The sequence below is a fragment of the Ursus arctos genome, unplaced genomic scaffold (assembly GCF_023065955.2).
Source record: "Ursus arctos isolate Adak ecotype North America unplaced genomic scaffold, UrsArc2.0 scaffold_21, whole genome shotgun sequence".
In the NCBI taxonomy this organism is placed as follows: Eukaryota; Metazoa; Chordata; class Mammalia; order Carnivora; family Ursidae; genus Ursus; species Ursus arctos.
This window is the reverse complement of record NW_026622886.1, coordinates 38646655-38662499: the sequence shown is the minus strand read 5'-3', so window position 1 is coordinate 38662499 and position 15845 is coordinate 38646655. Positions and strand designations below refer to the sequence as shown.

Here is a 15845-nt window from a genome sequence, read left to right as displayed (position 1 = left end):
TAATCCCCTATTGAATGTGTCATTTGAAAATATCTTCTCCCTTTCAGTATTTTGCTTTTTGGTTTTGTTGATGGCTTCCTTCACTTTTCAAAACCTTTTTATTTTGATGTGGTCAAAGCAATCTTGAGAAATCCAGAACAAAGCTGAAAGTATCAAAATTCCAGATTTCAAGATGTACTATATTACAAAGCTATACCAATCAAAACAATATGGTACCAGCACAAAAAAAATGTCAGTGGAAGAGGTCAATGGCACATAGGTCAATGGAAGAGAATAGAGAGCCCAGAATTAAACCCATGATTATATGGTCAATTAGTCTATGACAAAGGAGGCAAGAATATACAATGAAAAAAGACAGTCTCTTCTCTAAATGGTATTGGGAAACCTGCACAGCTACATGCAAGAGAATGAAACCGGACCAGTTTCTTACACCATACACAAAAATAAACTCAAAATGGATTAAAGACCTAAATGTGAGATCTGAAAACAAGACAGCTTTTACTTTCCTTTGCACACTTGTGTAGAGGCAGCTGACAGCTGTGAGTTCTCTTAGCTGGGAAAAGAGTTGTGGCAGTGCCGGAGGTTGGGGTCTCAAAGACTGTAAAATATGACTTCAGCTATATTGTGCCCTGACTATATTTGGACCTAGGCCTCTACTTTCTTACACTCAAGACTTGAAGTTTCTTGAAATTTTGCATGGATAACATGCTGCCATAGACACAGTTTCCCACCATCAAGAGCAAGTGTTATTTAATAGCATCTATGTATAGAATAACAGGCAATGACAAAGTCAAGGGCCTTATAGGAGAAAACGGTATTGCATTAATATCCATCACAAATGAATGATAGCGCAAGTCTTGAAGACAGTCTGTTGCTCCAGGAATTCGGAAAAAAGAGTAACTTCTGTAAGCTGGAATGCTTTTTGCTTAATTGTTACGATGGCTCTGCATTCATTTAGCCCAAAGTTTAGTTGAAATAATACGAAATAAAATATCAACAAAAATATGTGCAAAATCTGAAATGATGCACAAAAAAAGGCAAGGATTTTGTAATTTCCAAGCTAATCTGCAAAACTGTTTTTGTTAGTGCCACATGATGGCTGCATTATAGGTAGAAGAGAAATACCCAACATTCGTTGTCAGTGTTCTGGAAGAACAGGTCTTGCGTTATGACAGTGATGATTAGCGAGAGCTCCTCTAGACGGCACTCTCGCTAATGCACTCTGTTAAATGCACTGCTCCTGTACTCTAAAGCTTCTGAAGTTCTCGAGGGCAGTTGGGCTACTTACTCTACATCGTCTTCTTCCTTGCCTGGAGGAAGCACCGCTACTCTAGTGTAATAGAACAAACCTCCCTGGAGATGAAATGGAAATATCTTGCAAAATGTAAACCTCTTGTAGAAGGCTGAATTCCCAGGCTGTCTCTCTAATGGCCCAAGATGAGAGATCATGGCTTGCGGAACGCATCTCATCTTTACTTCCTGACAATGAGACCAGTGCTGGAATTGAAAATAGAGCCCTGCATTGAGAAGATAGAAATATATTGCTAAGACTTTGCAAAATTTATCAAGAAAGTGGTCAGTGGTTTAAAATGAGGGCTAATCCTCCCCCCACCCCGAAGCATGGAAAAATGCATTAAATCTAACCATTCACTTCTCTGTTCATCAATAAAAACCTTCACATAATGGAGCTGAGTTGACCTGCAGGCTACACTATAGGTCTTTCTGAGTAAACTCAAACAGTGACTTTAACTGACTGTTTTCATGAATTAAGATCATTTGGGTCCTGTCTAAGTGCCGAGGTCTAGTTTGGGTTTGAGAATGTCAAACCACAAGTAACTGATTCGTGCCACTTTGACCAGCAGACATTAAAAGGTGAGTGAGAAAATGGAATATGTTAAACAACTTAGAATGGAGGACAATAATAATGTAAAAGATTGCTACACTTTTGACATTTTGCAACGTGTAAATTATATTATAAATAATATACGAATTTGCACCCATTGCTTGATTCAAGACCTCAGATCTTTCTGTCACGGATTTGAACCTCAAAATACAGTATTTATAGCCAGAGCGAGGTCTTCACTTTCAGTGACGATTATTTCCTTTGGGCTAGAAAGGAAGCTGGGCTCCAGGTTGCAGAGTTGTGCCGTGCCAAGGCAATTGACGCTTCTTTCTTGCTTTCCTGTTCTCCACTGTCTTGCAGACCAGATGATGTGCTCCTGCATCGCAGGCATGATGAGATTGTCCTCCTACATTGCTTCCTCTGGCCCCTGGTGACATTTGTGGTGGGCGTTCTCATTGTGGTCCTGACCATCTGCGCCAAGAGCCTGGCAGTCAAAGCAGAAGCCATGAAGAAGCGCAAGTTCTCTTAAAGGGGAGAAGGCTTGTGGGAAGCAAAGCACAGAAGCTGCGCCCATCGGCACACATGTCCCCGCAGAGCCCGTTTCCTGGCGCAGGAGATGGAAGGGGCTATGGGAGGTCTCCGAGAGGCTCCTGCCTCGATGGCAGCAGAAACCGGCACAACTGGAAGACTCGGAACCTCATAGATTGTATGCCATGTGTCGTAGCGATGGCCAAGGGGGCAAGCTCTTAACCTAATGGAGTAACCGTTTCAGAAAACCCCATACGAAGTTCATTTTCTTAGGAAAGTAACCGTATATAATTGTACAGTGTAGTATACAAACCATTATGATTTATGCTACTTAAAAATATTAAAATAGAGTGGTCCGTGGTTTTTTTTTTTTTTCTATTTCCTTTTTTATGCTTAGAACACCAGGGTTTTAAAAAAGGGTCTCAAGGGTTTCATCCGATTCATTCGATTCTGCTAGATTAAAGTTGTACTTAGAGCTAAGGACCCCTGCCCACGTCTTGACCTCACAATATGATCCCCACCTCCCATTGCTAAGGACTACCTTTTGACTCCTGCTTGAAAAATGAAAAGTGCCCTGTTAATTCCGTCTTCAGCCATTTCTGTGACTCTTCATCAAGGGATCCTCAAAGATCGGAAAAGCATATCCTCCAACACTTGCCTTCGCCTCTCCGTTATTTGTCACCAGATTATTTCTTGAGAGAGGGGAGGTGATTCTGAACAAGGTCTGTCCTGGCTCTGAGAGCCTCGAGCTCCTTCATTCCCGCGTCCGTGTTGGGTTTGATGGATTGTATCTCGGCACAGCAGAATGCACCTGTCGTGAGGGACACTGTTCAGCTGCTGTTTTTGTTCCTTTCTTCTTTTAGGCCAGAAAAAAATATTCAAAATCAGTTCAAGTATTTTGTTTTTATTTTCTTTGTTCTTGCCTCGACGTTGTTAGTATTAAAACCAGAACATTGCCGCAGAAGGTCCGTTTGCTCGGACAAACCTGGAGAGACAGCCCCGCGCCCGTCCCTGCCGCCGCCAAGCTTCCTGTTCTGTGCCTTCTCAGTTCACGGAGGAGACCATGCTTCCTGGCATCTGTCCATAAAGTCAGATTCCAAATATCAGTCACAGGTCTCCGTGGCTATCACGCCTACCCAGGTATTTACCAGGTGGAATCAAACCTCTGTTTAGATGAGAGGTACATTTTTAGTGAAGGAACAGCTGACAATCTGATTCCTTTTTGCTTTCTTCTCTTAGTCTTCAAATATGCTTCTCTTAGAATGAAGGCCACTTAAGGACAGTACTTGCTCAGGGTTCTAAGAAAGAGACATATTAGTGGGATGGTAATCTCCTGACTTTTCGTTCACATCCTGCTGTTTTCTTAATTTTAGAATGCAAGTCACTGAGAGCGCCACAGTCTCCTACGGGAGGGTGTCGAATGATATGATCCTTTTTTCCTAATTCAGTGTTACAAGTTTCACTGTGAAAACGGCCTTGAGCACGCTGTTGATGACATCCTTTCGGGCAGCTCCGGGGCCTTGACCTCAGTGCCGGCTTTGTGCTGCGGCGTCCCTGTTGTCTTAGCAACACTGTGAGCCGTTGGGAAGCACGGTTACTCGAGAATGGGAACCTGAGACTACCATCATCTTTGCACCACATAGTGGGAGAGGAAGTCTACACTCGCCATTATAGCTTAATCCAATAACCTCTGATTAATTAATTACAGAGACTAGATAAAAATAGTGCAGGGATATGTGTGATGTGTTGGAAAAAAGGGAAATTGAATATATAGTGATCTGAGTTTTCATGCATCAGTTTGACACTCATAGGTTTATGTTAATTAAGGCCTCTAATTAGACTCAAAGAATAGACATGACTATATTCTGTAGGTTGATTTTTGGAAAAGAGGCGAAACGCTGAATTCATGAGGTCACGTGTACCTTTAAGGTCTTACTTGCTTATAGCTAGTTAAATTTGAGGCCCCTTATACTTGTCCTTAAAGCTAAAATCCAGAGGAACAAGGAAAGGCCATTTTTAAGATCACAAAAAGGTAAAGAAGCTTAACTTCTTAACACTTTAATTCACTTTTTTGTACATGTGAGGAAATGGTCAAAGCTGCTGTCACAGAGACCCCGAAATATGACAGCTCGTAGAAGTTCTTTCTTCCTCGCACAGCAGTCCAGAGGCAGCAGAGAAGTCCGGGGCCCGGCGGGCAGCTCTGTTTCAGACAGTAATGGAGGGCCCCAGGATTCATCTATCTCGCTCTTCTTTTATTACCAAGGGTGGTGTTCATTCCGTGGTCAAAATTGGCTCAAAGAAACACACCCACTTTGCAGCCTGGGAAAGAGAGGAAGTTGGGAGCAAGCTATTTCTTTTTAAGGAAATTTCACCCATCCTTTTGCTCACAGTTATTCTTGAGTACTTACTACATAACTATACGTAGCCTCAAGGAAGGCAGGGACACGTTCTCTTGAGCTAGATGGACATACGTTCCCCTAAATCTCCAGGGGAAGGATTCTATTTCTAAAAGGAAGGGGCAGAAAGAGTACTAAGGATTTTATTTATTTATTTATCTGAGAAAGAGAGTACCCACAACCGAGGGGAGGGGCAGAGGGAGAAGCAGACTCCCCGCTGAGCCGGGAGCCCAATGCAGGACTCGATCCCAGGACCCTGAGATCATAACCTGAGCTGAAGGCAGATGCTTAACCAACTGAGCCACTCAGGTGCCAAAGGCCACTAAAGTCAAGGATAGGAATGATGGTTAGCTGTCAGTGCCCCATGCCATGATGAAAATCTGAGCAGGGCTTACAAAGATCCTTTGCCCCAGCGGGAAATAAGGTCCTTGGTTAAACCTTGAATCTGCTCTCTTGGAGAAACTTGTCCGTTGTCATCTGTGGTCCCCGGTTCGACCTCTAGGAAATTGTTGCTCCTCAAACTCATAACCACACCTGAAACTTCGGGGGTTCATCACAGCCTTTTCAGGCTCCTGCCTGCTGGGCCGCCCTTGTAGACCTAGATTTCCTTAGGCATTGAGCAGTCAGAGGCTCTTATAAACCAGGATTATTGTTCATTTGTCTGTGATAAAGAGATTGAGTCCATTTTTTATGTTTGACGGCTGACAGCTTTCATGCCCCCCTACTCCCCCTCCCCGCTGTGTCCCACATCTGGGCAAGCTGATTAGAAAGGTGGGGGGCCTCCTTCTTTGGCCCAGTGGGAAGTTCAAACCACAGAAGCCTGGCCCGAAAGCAGGAACCCTTTCTCCAGCCTCACACCCTAAGAACAATAAAAGCCAAACCAGTCAATTCATTTTTGGACCTGCGTGGGGACTGCCCTGCCCTCCCCAGAAAGATGTGAATAATAAACCTTTTCATACCCTCTTGATGTGTGTGTGGTTATTAGTCTTGACATCCAAACCAAATTTGGGGTTAGGCCGTCCATTGGAGGGGTGCCCACAACATAAGTGATAAAATTTCATCAGAACTACGGTAAGTTTCTGTTCTGTTTGCTTCCAGTTTGTTCACATGAGAGTAACCACGCCCGAAGCCTACCCTTGTTATAGTTCTGAAGCCAACAGCATCTTACTTAGTTTCTGGTTGTATCTCCAATCCTCAATTCAATGGCAGGCACCTCGAAGCTTTCTGGAACAAGTTTAAGTGGGAATACAATGCCCTTTATCTGATCTTTTCTGCGGAGCTACTCCCATTGCCTGGCCAATATTAGTCAATGGAGACTCCTAAGAAAGGTTCTACATGCCAACTTCCTGCTGTTTGGGGTACAGAAGCAGTGGGCTGCAGGACGTAGATACAACTCCTCTAACAAAGCTGTGCTACCCTCCTCATAAACGAGTTCTTCTTGTCTCACTCAACCATTTTCCATGGTACCTTACTGAAGAAACAGCGAGAAGCTGCCAGTGCACCTCATCCCTGCTTTTTCCTAATCACTCTCCCCACCGCTATGGGTCTGCCTTCTGAGTTGTTGCCAGTGACCGTTTTGCCTAATGTTTGATGAGAGCATAACAAGGGTCTCTAGTTTTCCATCCTGCAGTCTCTGTTTTCTTGCTACCAGCTGCCTAGCAACAATGCCAAAGCCACATATTTTCGACTTTTGTTATGATGGAGAGATAATTTACATTGCTTTTCTCTAAATGGTCTTACCTGGTGATTCCCACATCTATTACCTCCTGTCCTTACCTGTTCCGTGCCCCGAACACACATTGCAAGAGCTCTGATGCCTTCGTAGGTCTTTGTCTGAAGCTCAGTGATGGGCAGACAATGCAATGGCAGAATTAGTAATGGGACAAAATATTATCAGACAACGTGGATAGGGAATCATTTACGTGGCTCAGATAATTCATCCTTATGAAAAATTAACTGAAATATATCAAAGCATATAAACCCTTTTCCTTTTTTTTTTTTTAAAGGATTTTATTTATTTATTTGTTAGAGAGCACAAGCAGGGGAAGTGGCAGGCAGAGGGAGAAGCAGGCTCCCTGCAGAGCAAGGAGCCTGATGTGGGACTCGATCCCAGGACCCTGGGATCATGACCTGAGCTGAAGGCAGATGTTTAACTGACTGAGCCACCCAGGCACCCCTAGAACCCTTTTCCTAATAGCTCAACATTCCCATCCCATGCCCTACAGTCCAGATGCACTGTACTCCCCTCAGGGTCTGTATGTATGCCGTCCTGTGCTGTGACTTGGACCTCTCTTCTCACCGTATTTGCATATGTGTTTCTTCTTATCCATTAGGGGTGAGCTTAAATATTGACTCTCCCTAGAAGCCTTCCCTAACCATCCTATGTAAGTAGGTTTCTCTTGTCATCCTCTTCCTCTTTATCCTGCTTTCTTCCTTTGTAGTACTTATTGCTGCTTATGCTTATATATTTATTTGTTTCTTGCCTATTATCTTTTCCATTAGATGATAAGCTCCGTGAAGGTAGAATGATGGTGGGATTTTTTTTCCATTACTGGCACAGTGCCCAACACAATAAGGTGCTAAATAAATATTTATTGGGTGGATGAATGAATGAATGAATGAATGCTCCCAGGATCCATTATGTTCTTTGTACACATTGTTTCTTATATCCTTTCCTGTCTGGGGAAATTCTACCTTACCTTCCAGGCCCAACCTCCTCCCTGCATCCTACCTGCAAAATTAATCTCTTCCCCCTCTGTGATCCCATGGCAGTTTGTACATAACTCTATTCTTCTCGGAATTCAGCATGTATTGCAAGATTTTATCATGTATTATATGTCTATTAATCGCTACTTCTTCCTTACCTCCCCACCTTTTGAGACGAGAAACATAGCTTATTGATTTTTTTGGTCCATAATGACAATAATAATAATAACCTCCAACTAATACTTATTAACTGCAGACATTTATTCTCTCATACTGTTTCCAAGAGTCAGGAATCAGGAAGTGGCTTTGCTATAATTTTGAAATATTCTTGGTGAAATACCACCAATTAGAAAGTGCATGGGTTAGAGGCGTTACATGGACTAAACATAAGAAGGAGGAGCCCAGCAGAATTACAGTAGGGAACTTTTGATAAGAACACAATTATTCATTTGACAGGCACTAAAAGCAAGCAAAGCCCAATTGTCTGCATTTTTTGGCTGACATGAAGAGGCTTCCAAAAGAAGTCATTGGAGACTTCGGGAATGGACTTGCCAGTAACAGCAGATAGATTTCAAGAGTAGACGGTGAAGCATATGTGATCCTTGCTCTTTCCTCACTTTTTATGAATAACCTTAAGTTAGAAATAGGGGTGTTAACACGCAAGCAAAGACCAAAATTGGGAATAGTCCCATTGCCAGATCTTTAATACATCAGGGAAATTTTTGATAAAGCCCCAGAGACCCAAGAATGGGAATAAACTAATGTCCTTAGTAGATAAAACTACTAAAAGCATCATGGGAGAGAAACTCCCGAGAAAGATGCCTGTAGATGTTGTTAGCAGGAAAGGTGTTGGAAAACAATTGTTCTAGTGAAAAAAAGGAAGGAAAAAATTACAGTGAGTGAACAATAAAGGTGCTCGGAAGGCGAGCCATGTAGTGAGCTCTTTACTCTTGAATTCACAAGTTGAAATTTCTTTAAATGTTAAATGACAGCTTTGCAAATGTTTTTGGTAGTGGATAGCTTTAATACCAACCGTAAGCCCTGGCGTTATTATATCGCCTCTCCCTCAGGGTCAACAAACTTCTCCAGAGGTGGGAGCTCGAATAATCCTGAGCACTCTCTCTGTCCCAGCCCATAACTTTTACCTTTGGACTTTAACCAAGGAACATTCCTTTATCCTTTGTAACACTAACCTGCTGATGTCATTGGAAGAATCTATTATGCAGAAGGGTCTGCCGGATTAAGTGTCCTGTGAAGATCTTTCTTGAGAGTCCCAAGCATTCCCCTACTCAGACTCACGCCAAAGCTAATTTGGAAACTCACTTATTGGTATCCCTGTGTCTAAATCAAAACCAGATTGAAGGTCTTCATGAAGTTCCGCACTCCTATGAACTAAAAATTATTTCTAAACCAAAAGAATTTTGAGGGCTGACTCCATCAAGGTTCATGTCGATGCATTCACACCTATCCAAGCTTGCATAAAAACGTCTAAAAACAGTAAGCAAAAGAGTTGAAACCTACTAAAAAGATCATCATAACTTATACTGGTCCTTGTACAACTTGTATCTGTCCTGTCCTGTCAAGAAACTCAACGCGCGAAGGTTAGATTTGCTCAGGACATCAGACTCATAAATAAAGTAGCCGTTCTTTACTTTCCTGTGACACTAAACCCAAAAACTATTTCATTGTGGGGTTACATATTCTAGACTTCTATATCTGTGCTATGCTTTCCGTAGTAGTTCCTTATGTTAGATTGAGGTAGTTAAACCTGCTTGAGCTTTCCTGGGAGTCAACAATATGCCTTACCAGTTACGCTTCAATGAGGTGCCCTCCTACTTCTACTCACTCTTTCTTTCTTTCTTTTTAAGATTTTGTTTTTAAGTACTCTACACCCAACGTGGGGCTCGAACTTAACACCCCTGAGATCAAGAGTCACATGCTCTACCAACTGAGCCATCCAGGCCCCCCCTCTTAGGACATTATGGGCCTTAAGTTTCCCTGCAATTCTTGTCTTACCTTCTTAACAGTTTTAACTCAGTAAAGACTTTATGTTAGAAGGAATGTTATAATTTTGTCAAATCAAATTTTATCACCTAGGACAAGACTAATCCCAAGGGGGCAAATCTCTCACTTTGTACAGGTGAAAGTCGTTCCAAACTTTCCCAGGCCGTTCAGACTTCATTCATAGTCAGTTGAGAGGCTGCTTGGATCTTATAACTACTGCAGGCGGTTAGTTTCCAACTGTTTTAAAATGACCATGCCTCTTTGTGATTTTACCGTTATCAGTAATCAAAATTCTTCCTTGGGAACTCAAACTTGAGCTGACATTTTGTAATTTAAAGTTAGCTTTTTAACATCTTCTTACCCTGGGTCAACTTAAGTATCTTAAACCTTTCTACATATTCATAAATAAACAATCCGGACAAGCCTTTGTCGTTTTGACTCAATTTCATGGTATTGTAACTGGGGCCTAAGGGTTCAAGAACACCTAGCCCTGGGAGTCCCAAACAGACCAGCTTCTGCCACTTGCCACTTACAAAATCCAGAGGCAGAGAGACAAGCGGGGGTGAAACAAGAAGGGGATTTATTTCAGTGAGACCAGTACCAGGAAGACAGTGGACTAGCGTCTCAAAGACTGTCCCCAGAGCACTGAAAATACTTCCAGGTTATGTACGGAAAATGTGGGACAGAGGTCGGTGGGTACATGCAGGTCAGCAGTAAAGGTCAGGTCAATCACCGTCTTGGGGCCAATCATGCAGGGTCTTGCTGGTGTCAGGGCAGTCCCTATTGCCTGAAGGGGTAGTTTCCGTTCCCATCACGGGATGTTTTGCCCGCCCTGTCTTTTGCCTGAGTTAAGAGATAAGCTGGAAGGCACTTAGTCAATTAGAAAGTACAGACTGAGGTAAAAATGGAGGGAGTTGAAATCCTTTTTCAGTATTTATCAGAGAAAAGCTCACTACAGCTTTTCTTTTCACCCAGTGGCAAAAGCCCACCTTCCTAGTCCCAGAGTCATAGTACCGGCCGCTAAAGTAGTGAAGACTACTGCTGTTGAGGGTCTTCCTCAGACTCGTGGGGTCTCATGATGTGCAATCTGTAGAGGCCACTTCTGGGCACAGAGGCTTGAGTGATGGAACGTAGAAAGGGCCACAGTGCCCCCCGAATGAATATAGACAGGCCCCTTGGGTGACCCACCTCAAAATATCCAGAGGCCCTAACTGGCTACTTACAACCAGGCACAGTTATCAAAAAAAGGGAGAATTCCATATGTCGCCATACCTCCTTACCTTTCCCCTTTAAATATGGCCCCCACTCACTTCCTTGGGGGCAGAGAGCCTCTCCTCTGCTGCCCTGCCCGCAGCTCCCTTGCGGTGTATTCCATACACTTCTATCTCGTCTGTTCCGCCTCCCGTGAATCCTTTCACCGCCCACGCCACCGGCTTCCAGCCATCATTGCCCCACATTTGGAGGCCTCATAGGATTGGGAGAGACACCACACAATCTTCGTTTCTTACTAAAAAGACACTGTATTTCTTAGCAGGTAGCCTTACCTCATGAAATTCTCGTACTTAGTCCTTCACACATTTCCTTCCCGGGTAATAATACTTTAAGTCCTGCTACTTTCCTTTTATTCTCTTTTCTTTTCTTTTCTCTCCTTTCTTTCTTTCTCTTTCTTTCTCTCTCTTTCTTTCTCTTTTCTTTTCTTTTCTTTTCTTTTTTTTTCCAAAGGGGTAACCCATGACTGCCTAACCTCTGACCAGGAACAGTCCATACCCTGAACAAATATATTAGGAACACCTCTAGAAAATCCAGAGTTAACCTTGTTTGTTAACATGTCAGACCATAAGACAAAAACAAGGAATTAACAGGCTGGATATGTCAAAAAAAAGATCTCAACTTGTCACCATCTTGACCCCAAGACCTAACCTTTACTGCCTACCTGCTTGTACTCACCGACATTTGTCCCACATTTTTCCTTGAGCTCTTCTTTCTAGTTTGTCTCTTAACTCTGACAAAAGACCCAATGGGCATAATGTTCTGCGATGGAAACATGAACTACCCCTGAAGCAAGAACTCCAGGGGCCCAGACCACCCAGACTCATTCGAACTCAACACCTGACTCACCCCTGCACAGATGGACCGTGGAGTGACCAAGTTAGCTTTACCTCATTTGAATACCAAAATCTCTGCCCAGAAGGAGCACCAACCTCATTTACATAACATACAATGTCGGTACAGACATGCTTCCTCAAGGTGCCTGCGCAACCTTCTGCTGCCTCTCCACCTAAATACTCCTTCTAACTCCACACAAAAGGAACCCATTCACCCTCGCTCGGGGAGTCACGGCTTGGGAAGTTATTCCCGGTGATCTCCTAATTTGCTACAAATAGACTTTATTGTGTGACAACTCCCTGATGTTGTTTGTATCTGTGACTCACCAAGGAGCGAACTCACGATAGTTTGGTTACAAACTCACTCCTGGAATAATAACTCTTTACTGGAGCCAAAGTGAGCCAGAAGGCAGTGTGCACTCTATTCACCAGGACTTGTCAGCTGTCTAGATACAGGGGAGCTAATACCAACCGCACGACGTGGGGACTGTTTTGGAAGGAACTGAAGATCTAGATCTCTGTATGAAAAAAAGCAAAGGAAAATGGTCTAATGATTAAGAAACTCTTAAGTGTTCTAATGTTTCTTAAGGAGGTGGAATGCCATAAGAAAAAGGAGGATTACATGAAGGTTAAAGGAAATGCCCTACCTGGTCTTTAGGACAGAGAGACAACACCTTCCAAGAATCTTGTTTCCACAATGCCCTAGAGGGCCAAATCTTTGGAGAAGTTCCAAGAATCTATCACAAAATACAAGGGATTCCCTCCAAAATCAGAAAGAAGCTCACTTATTAAGGACAATAATCAAGACTTGTCCCATGATGCTCACCTCGTTGCCTCACCAATCCTCAACTATTATCCTGTGGACTTGCCTCAGTCCCAGTAAGTTCTGTGCCTTCAAAGAGTGCCTTAAACCACTTGGGTTCAGACTTAAAATCCAAAAATCCTTACTTTCTCTTTTGGAGTAACTCCCAAGGCTTTGTCAAGGTCACCTCCCCTGCTGGTGTAAATTTAATAAACTCAGCTTTGTTTGCTCAACAGCTTTTTTTCTGGGATCTCCACAAAATTCATCTTATTGGAGCCATGAAGCAGTTTTTGGTTTCTTTAAGGTTTATTTGCCATTATTAGCCAGATTGTTTAAATCTCTTTCCTGGAAGTGTGTAAAGACACTCTGAGTCAGAGTATTGACTCTTCTGGGCCATTTAGTTAAGGTAATTGGTAAGATAATGTATGGACAGATAATACATGCAAAATGCATCATGCCTAATAGAGTGTCTGGCACAAAATGGGTGTTCAATGAACGTTAGCTACGTTATAATCCCCTAATTACCTAGTCCTTCCTTACTTAGACCTCCGAGCAGACTGTAAACTCCAGGTTAATTGTCTCTGAACTCAGGGTTCGGCTCCACGGGTCCTCACAGGTTTCTCATCTAGCGTGATTGGCAGGGGCCTCGTACTCCTCCTCCGTCCTTCCGTCATTTGACCCCGTCCCACTTATGTGCCGGCAGTAAGGTGGGGGAGGGGTTCAACTGGTTACGTTTGCCTTCCGTACCCTGTAAGGTGACTCTTTCTTGAAGGGGACTGAGTGGAGTGACATTTGATTTTAATAATGAAAAGTGAAAAAATACCTTGTCCCTGATAATTGAGCCCATTTCCTTCTCTGCCACTCACCCCAAATAAATGGCCAAACCCAACAACTTTTCAAAAGCATGTTTGTGGCTAAAGAGGGGAATCTTGATTAAGTTGTAAGGTTAATGAAATTAGGACTCTAGAGCAAACCTTGGAATATCTTCAATGACAGAGCTTCAGGACAATGGACATAAAAGGTCACTTAGGAAGAGGGGTGCCCGGGAAGGTTTTCCATAATATCCCATACATGAGACCAAAAGACACCCAAAACACTGCGGTATCTGCGTTAGTTCTTAAAATTCTCCTTTCTGAGACAGCATATCCTAAATGCCAACTCTGTGTTATTATAAAATTCAAATCTACTCTGAAATTTAAAGAGGAAACAGATGAAGTATAAATGTGTGAATAAAATCTTCCAAGCTAGAAAAAAAAAATGTTTAAAAGGAAAGAAAAAAACCTACAGAGATGTTTACTTTGCCCTTTATAATTATTGGATGAAATGATGAGGCCGATGACTTCAATCCTGGACGCGGGGAGCAGGGTGGAGTGTTTGTGTGTGTTTGGGGGATGCGAGGTGGGAAGGTTTCCTGATGGGAAGTGGTGCGCTGTTAAATGACACCCAACCAGGGGTGAGAGGGATGCTCTCATTTATAGCGTTTGCCGATTTCTTTGGTGTAAGTCTACCCACTTGGCTCAGGGCGGGCTATCAGTGTGACATCGCTGAACTCGGTGTTGGGAAGATAATGCGCCGCAGTGCGCCGTTGTACGGTATTCCAGTCATAGAGATAGAGCAAAGACAACCTCGAGAGCCGAGATGATAGTCCAGTGTGGTGAAATAATTAGGAAGTGATGAGTTTTGAGGATTTAATACCTTTTTAAAAATATAAACAGTGAAGTTGTAAGTTTATATAATTTACTTTATAATAATGGCTGTGTTTTAACAACTGGTTGCGAAAAGTTAACTTTTGGCTTTCATGGGCCAATACCAAAACACTGTGAGAGCTGGGTGTATTCTTCTCTCTGTTTCCCTAATTATGATGCATTTGCAGTTCTTACAGGTCGTGTGGTTATTTCACACCTGAAGATACACTCTCCCAGCCACTCTTTCTTAGGAAGACCTTGTCTCCAATACAAAGCACGTGGTCTCATTCAATCTGTTTCAGGCCACAGCTGATCTCTCCAGGTGGAGCAAGGCTGGCCGGGTACCTCTCACACCACACGCTCTTCCAGAGGGGGCTGATCCCCTCCAGGATCTGAGAACTGGGGTGGGAAGTCAAGAAGGACGCCTGAACTATTACGACTATGGCCGAGTTAGGGACTTCATAGCGATGATCTGTGTGGGGACAGAGCAATGGCACTTTTCTCAGACTAATATGGACCCGGCTGCTCAAAGAAATTAATGTTCCAATTCAAATGACTCATTTTGTAGGAACATTAAGTTCACAGCCAATTTGTCAATATAAGAAAACCATCACTTCATTTTTTGAAAAACTCAAAAAATATTGCTGAAATTTTATGCGTTATAAATCCCATTTTGGCAAAGTGGATTGAAGTGCACAAAGGTGGTGTTGGAGCATTACTAGCACTGTGTTCAGCTTGGCTGCCATATTTTCCAGGATGGTTAGGGGACTTGAAATTGTCATCTGAAGACTGGCTAATGAAACTATGCTTTTTCTAGGGAAAACTAAAGGAGGATATGATACCTACTTACAAATATGTGAAAAGCTGTCTAGAGGGACTAGAACTTTTTTTTTTTACAAATTACTATGGTAAAGGCGTCTGGGTGGCTCAGTTGGTTAAGTGTCTGCCTTCGGCTCAGGTCATGATCCTAGGGTCCTGGGATCAAGCCCCTCATCGGGCTCTCTGCTCAGCTGGGAGCCTGCTTCTTCCTCTCCCCTCCCTCTGCCTGTCACTCCCCCTGCTTGTGCTCTCTCCCTCTCTCTGTCAAATAAATAAATAAAATCTTTTAAAAAATTTATCACGGTAAGTAGAAATAGAAGCTCTGAAAAAAAAAAAAAAAAAAGAAATAGAAGCTCTGTGTTATAGAGACCTGAGTTCCAATTTTGGCTTCATCTTGTGCTACTTGCATGGCCTTGGGCACATTATATAGACTCTCTAGACTGTAGATCCCTTACGTGGAACGGGGGTATATTCGTTGTTCTCATAACAAACTACTGTGAATATACCAACATAAACCAATCTAAATTTATTGTCTTACAGCCGGACGTCAGACTCTAAAATGGGTCTCACTGGGCCAAAATCAAGATATCAACAGGGCTGCATTCTTTCTGGAGGCTCTAGGAAAGAATCCATTTCCTCTTTTTCTACCCTCTACAGGCCACCTCCATTCAGGTTCTCGCCCTTTTCTTCCATCTTCAAAAGCAGAAATGCTAGGCCAAGCCCTTCTCACATTGTTCTCTCTCTGATTTTCTTTTCTCTTCACTATTCAATTATAAGAACTGTTATGATTGCATTGGGCCTACTCAAGGAATCCAGGATAATCTGTCCATCTCAGAGTTAGCTGATAAGGAGGCTTAATTCCATCTGCAAACTGGATTCCCCTTTGCCATGCAATCTATCCTATTTATATTCACAGGCTTCAGGGGTGAGGATGTGGACATCTTTTGGGACCCATTA

At 42.9% G+C, this 15845-nt stretch overlaps 1 protein-coding gene across 3 annotated transcripts in view; it reads left to right on the top strand.

Moving 5' to 3' along the window:
- Positions 1-15845, top strand: part of KCNMB4 (potassium calcium-activated channel subfamily M regulatory beta subunit 4) — a 161724-nt gene that overhangs the window by 58068 nt on the left and 87811 nt on the right. The window contains exon 3 of one of the 3 annotated variants that reach the window (XM_026500039.4): positions 2204-5732. The exons of 1 other annotated variant lie outside the window; for it this stretch is intronic. In XM_026500039.4, the coding sequence (XP_026355824.1) occupies positions 2204-2372 (169 nt within the window). In that variant the 3' untranslated portion in view covers positions 2373-5732. Of the gene's footprint in view, positions 1-2203; positions 5733-15845 lie in introns of those variants that run through there. One more of the 3 variants, XM_057316552.1, reaches the window with a different exon arrangement.